At 33.2% G+C, this 6,140-nt stretch overlaps 1 protein-coding gene across 1 annotated transcript; it reads right to left on the minus strand.

Annotated features, from left to right (window-relative positions):
* Positions 1-1,236: 1,236 nt before the first annotated feature.
* LOC132559608 (hepatic lectin-like) lies at positions 1,237-3,453 on the minus strand. The gene is made up of 3 exons (XM_060224242.1): positions 3,192-3,453; positions 2,604-2,774; positions 1,237-1,487 (listed from the first exon to the last, which is right to left on the minus strand). Exons 1-3 carry the CDS (start codon positions 3,451-3,453, stop codon positions 1,237-1,239), a joined length of 684 nt encoding a protein of 227 aa, XP_060080225.1.
* Positions 3,454-6,140: the final 2,687 nt, after the last annotated feature.

A 6,140-nucleotide genomic window follows, 5' to 3' on the forward strand; every position in this document is an offset into this window, starting at 1 on the left:
TATCTTTGAATTTACTTGAACTAAATATAGCAGAAAAGTAAACTCTCATATAGTGCAATTCTTGAAAGCTAACTTCGACATTTTCCAATGTACTCAAATATTCATCACATATATAACTTGAAGACAAAATAGCAAAGGTAAAAGATATTTTACATACGAATATACAGCAAGATATTCAGCTTGGCATAATATTTTTAGTTGAAGATTCCTTGTATATCATACCACAAATCATTCAAAGAGTAAAGACAACAAGTTATAGACGTTATGGTTATCCTCGACTAACAGCTTTTATACTTGCAGTATCATCACAATGTGTTCTTTGACCACGTAATTTAGAGTACAGAATATTTTTAACAATTTTCTTACAAAATGAATGATTTGACATAAACCGATCAGCTTTATATTCATCCCCATTAGCCTCAACGAACACAGCAGCTTCACATACGTGCTAAAATATATCAGCGTGGCCTTTCGGATCACCAATTATTACACATTCCACAAAAAGCCCATTTTATTTCATTACAATGAAATTGAAAAAAAAGTCAAGACCACCCTAAAACGGAATTTGTCGACATTACAAATTAATCCATAGATAATAAATGCTTAACAATTAAAATGCAAACCGATATAACATCTTATCCTCAGTACTATTAGCAGAAATTTCAGTCCTACGTATAAGCATATTTTCTTATATGATAAATGTGTTAATATGACAAGAAAAAAAAATGAAAATAAATAAATATTAACAAATTAAGAGCTACATGAAAAATACACATTATTTTCTAGATGAATTTAAACAATAGTTTATCCCACAAGGCTTCTTAGTATTAGTGTTCGTAACTAATTTCAATGTCTTCGATTGGTCATCACTGACCTTTAACAATTTCGATTGGTTGACCTATAACATTAGACCATATATTACTTCACAAGCGAGGTCTTTGTATCATCGTCAATTTATAGTGACCCAGAAAACCCATTCTACAATGCATAAAATACCAACATAAAATAATCTGACAAACTAGTGGTATTTATACTTTCAATGACTGAGAAACATGTTACTCATGTTACAGAGAAAGACAATTTATCTCCCGTTCTATATAAAGTCGCACCCTATATTTACTTCTCTATGTCATTTAATTATTGGTTTAACAAAGATCTCAAAACAAAAACCTGGGAAACCTTTGACTAATTATTTAGCGATATCGTACTTAGTTGAAAAGTGACACAAACATTTAATTATAGTAACTGTGGTCGTTCGCACACAAAACGATCATCGCCTTTACAGTTAGTGTCATGAAGTTTATGTCGTGACCAGGAAATCCTGATACAGTCGGCTGTGTCATTTTCACCAGGATAGTTGATTGAATGACCATTTATCATAATGTTATGCCAAACTGAGGAGTTGAAGTTGGTGCCATCTATCCATTTCCAGTTCCCATCTTTGTTAGGGTCAGATAATCCAATCCAAAACGATGAAGGCAAGTAACCTGTAAAAATGTAAATCTTGTACACCCAGACATCATAATGTTCAGAGATCAAAATCGTAGATGCATAATATGTAGTCCATTTTTTTGTTTAAATCATAAACAAAGATGCAAGAAAACATACAGGTACCTTTGTAAGCTTTGTAAAATCCGTTCGAGATTTGATGATATTAGTATGACAGTAATTGCTGAATGTCAACTTTAAATACGACATTTGCAATTGTTGTCCTTTACATTAACGGTAAGTATTGATTATTGATTAACAACGATCATGGTAACGTTGCTGACGTGAAATGGACAGAATGATTAACAATGGTATTAATGTTATGGATACATCAGGTAGACAGATCTATGAGTTAAAGCATTAATTTCATCTGGTCATTGACTACAGGTATGTGAAGAGAGAACTGATGAGGCGGGCGAAGCAAGTCAAGACATATTACCAATGGAAGAAAGGTGTGTATGTGTTAAAAGAAAAGGTGATATTACATAAAATATACGCCTAATTACATTATGTAAGGAACTGATGTAGTTGGTCTAGACAAGAAGTCAAAATGACCTGTCGAAACTATTACCTCTTTGAACCAGTTGTTACACACCGTACGTTACATTAATGTCAACTAAGTTACCGCTGATAGTCGTCGTTTTCACTATCATCTCTATTTGCTATAAAAATCACGAAAATACCAACAAGGCAACATAACAATTCAAACTTAAATTCCATAAAACTAGGACAAAATAAGCAAAGGAAATATTTATACGGAGACACATGAAAAGGTACAAGGAAAATAAGATCAGGTGTTACTGAAGAGTAAGCGTCTTCTGCTTCATCAACGATACCCGCCATGTAAACTTTGTCAAGCAAAGTAAGTAATGTCACGTTTTCAAATGAAAACTTCCCAATAATTTTCATCAAATGGAATCACCCTTCATTAAATAATTTTGATGGACCATGTGTTAAATAAACCATTAATTTATAAAAAAAATAAAGATTATTATCATGTTCTTATCTTCTATTGGAATCTAAGATAAAATTCGAAAGTCATGTCAGAATACCACTGTTGTTTACATGTTCAGAAAGCAATAAACATTGTGAGATAGCTTGAAGTTTCATATTACCTGAATAACTCATGATAGTATCAACATGTCTGGAGGTCTTCAGTACCAGAAGTCTACCCTTCTCCTCTTCACATTTAATCCGAGCGTCGAACCATGGCAACTCTGTCTCAAATACCTTAAAGCAAAGACCTTCGTCCCCCGTCACGTATGTATATCCAGCTCGTTCACAATCTGTGTAAAGAATAACAAAGATGTTATTTGATTTAAAATTTATTTCTTATCAAATAAACATCTAATTGAAGATAAAATAGAGGGCGCAGTATTTGATATACTGTGAAGAAAATCAATGGATGCTTATTTGATCTGATCATTTATCTTAATCTATTTTCTAATTTTTACGAAGAATTAACATTTAAGACATTTATATCTATAGGTATATTGCAACCTTTAAACTCGTCCGTCTTTAAAGAAATTATTTAAAAACATATATCTTGCGTGTACCAAAAGTGATATATGTCTGTATGTTGGTCATTTCGATTAATATAAGTTCGAATATCTTTTATTTGCTTTCTTCTGTATTGTATTGAGTTATATTCTATTAATGATAGAGCATCAGGTTTGCTTAAGGGTTAGTGAGTTTATACTCACTTGAAAGTCCTTTATATGCCACAAAAGGTATCCATGGTAACAAGTGTGTTCCGTTTGGATTAGCGATACCAGAGAAGAGACGACAAACTTTGGTGATGTGATTGAATTCAAACATGAAGCACATGACCACTTGTCCCAAACAGTATTCAGCACACTCTATTGGCGATACATCATCTATTACATTGATGACGTCACCACACACCTGTGCTGGAGTAAGGATGTTCTGTTCACGCCAAACTTCAGTCTTCATTAAAGATGCCATGTTTGCTGTCACTTTAGGTATGTAGAAAAATGTTCTGATTAGCACGAAACAACATATCATTAAAATGTCTTTTTGTGGAAAAGTAACCAAGAATTTTACAAATTCTAACAGTTTCAAAAAGGGCCTTTAGACATTTAATGTTACGATACAAAAGAGAAGACAGAAGGTCAATGCAGTCCAATAAAAATTGTTTAGCGGTGAATGGCTCATCGCATCCTATGCACCGAGGATTATCTTCGCCTTTCAACATACATGAATGTGTAAGGTATGTAAGTCCCATATGAATACGGGCAAGGACAACTTAGTTTCGGTGGTTGTCTCTATAGCATGGAGACCATTCACCGATAATAGGTTTTACGAGTGCAATTTGATATTTATATATATTTTCCATTCATCCTGCCACTGAACTTTTAAAATTTGTTTAATAAATGGTTTAAAATCGATAAAATGAAGTTTAAAAGCAACAGGTGGGAGCGATAAAGCTTTGTGTGCGGCATGATCTGCTTTTTCATTGCCTGGTATTCCCATGTGCCCAGGAACCGAGCAAAAAGCGATACGAAAGTTTGAGGCAAATTCATGATATAGTTTAAATATATTACGAATGAAAATATTCTCGATATTTCTATTGCTAAGACTTTGTAAAGCAGAAAGAGTGTCTGAATGGATCACTGCTCTCATAACCTTGTTTCTTTGAATATATTCAAGGGCGAGGTAGATAGCTCGCTCTTCCGCCGACAATGTTGAGGCGATGTTCGGTAGCCTGCATCCATAGGTTTCATCTTGTGTAACCATGGCCGCAGCAACCTTTTCATTATCTTTTGAACCATCAGTATAAAAATGTAGAAATTATTAGAATATATAGTGTAATATATAATAATTAATAATGAAATACATAATTAATCTTCTAGCCAAACTGAGGTGTTCAAGGTAGTGTCATCTACCCGTTTCTGTATATTTCCGAGATTGGTGTTTTATCTCTATGAACTTTTAAATGATTTGAAGTAAAACACTGATCAATAAGCATTGTTTTCATACAAGTCAAACCTATATCAGACTTGCAGAAAAAGCTATATAAATATAGTATATATTGGATGGATGTGTAATTCCAAATGTACTTACATAAGTCGCGTTAGATAGATTCCAGAAGGCCGCTCAAGTGCAGAATAGCGTATTTTGATTTCCCTCACTGCATTATATCCAACAAATTGTTTAATTATTCAACACGTAACGTGTTTCAGATATGCTGGTGTCATTTTATATACTTTAGCGTTGATTTCATACCATACTTGGTCAACAGTGCTCTACAAGTCAGATTCTGTAAGCAGGTATGACAAAACAAATCCGGCATTCCATAACTTCAACATTGTAAGAGATTCCACGTACCATTTATTGGAAGTATGTTATGAGCATTTCCTTTTTCATAACTCAATTAAACACGAAACTGTTTCAAAATTGATGACAGTATATGTTAATATAAAAGTGTGTGAACAAGTCAGTTCACCTATATTTTAAAATAGTATCGGTTTCAATGTGACAACACTTCGATCTAAGAGAAATTCAGCGTGGAATATTTGCAAGGAATTGATACATAGAGACGCCTAATGTTCCATGGTGAGCATGTCATGTTTTTGTTTGATTACAAGGCAAAACAAACTTTCTTACAAGCTCTGCACCATTCTATGGAAAGAGATCTCCCCACCCACCAAAGTAAAAAGCAATCCCCATTCTCATTCGAAGCCCTACACCCACCCTAAACCGGATTCCCTACTATACATACGGTGATCATTATTGTTTCCCTTCATAAAATCACTCTAACCCGGAAAACCTAATAAATCTAGTTTCAATTCATATTACCTGTTCAGGAAACATTTTTATATCAAATTTGAAAACTCCAACAACCATTGTACTTCAGGCTATACCCACATATTATGTGCAAGGTGACATATACGGTACTAAAGGCTAAACCCTTATGTATGTATTAACATTACATCTACATGCCTTCGTATCAAATATGTCAATGCATGGTGGGATTCATAATACATGTATTTCGTTGCGTTTTGTTATCATTATTATTAATGTTATTATTTTTAAAAAACTCATTATTTAATTTGCTTCTTATCACTTTTGACATGCTTTCCTATCTGATAAAAGTTATCCCGTATCCAGCATGCCAATAATTACTATTTACTCATACTAATTACTCATGCTATTGAGTTTGATCTTTGAGTGGTTGAAAATGGTACCATTTACCCATTTACAGATACCATTCCTGTCAGGGGAAGATTATTCAATCCAGATCCACGGATTTAATTTGCCTGCAGGGATTAGATATATATCAGAGCAGCATTGTTGCAAACCACTGGGGATATCTTGTGACTTACCAAAAAGACTTTGTTATAAAATTGACAATGGAATAAAATACAGCATTTTCATTGTTGCAACACCTACGTCTAACCAATACCTCATAAAAATTATAAAACACACACAAAAAAACACATATTGTATCATTTATGTTCCGATTTTCAACTTATTTCTAATATTTATAAAAGAGCGTAAAACATCTTTCAATATAAGTTAAGAATAATAAAGAAATGCCTTTGTTGAAATCTAGCTGACTACCGAAGGAAATCGAAATTATCCGAAATAAATGTGTAGCAGTGTCATGATTTGATTGCGTTGTAAAAAAG

This window comes from Ylistrum balloti, unplaced genomic scaffold (genome assembly GCF_031769215.1).
Source record: "Ylistrum balloti isolate Yb309-2 unplaced genomic scaffold, AGI_CSIRO_Ybal_v1 Utg370946, whole genome shotgun sequence".
In the NCBI taxonomy this organism is placed as follows: domain Eukaryota; kingdom Metazoa; phylum Mollusca; class Bivalvia; order Pectinida; family Pectinidae; genus Ylistrum; species Ylistrum balloti.

Excerpts from the sequence above, each read along its gene's own strand:
- LOC132559608 (XM_060224242.1), bottom strand. The coding sequence starts at position 3,453 with ATGGCATCTTTAATGAAGACTGAAGTTTGGCGTGAACAGAACATCCTT. Across the intron at positions 2,775-3,191 it reads GGCATATAAAGGACTTTCAA|ATTGTGAACGAGCTGGATAT; the intron begins GTGAGTATAAAC and ends TTCTTTACACAG. Across the intron at positions 1,488-2,603 it reads TACTATCATGAGTTATTCAG|GTTACTTGCCTTCATCGTTT; the intron begins GTAATATGAAAC and ends ACATTTTTACAG.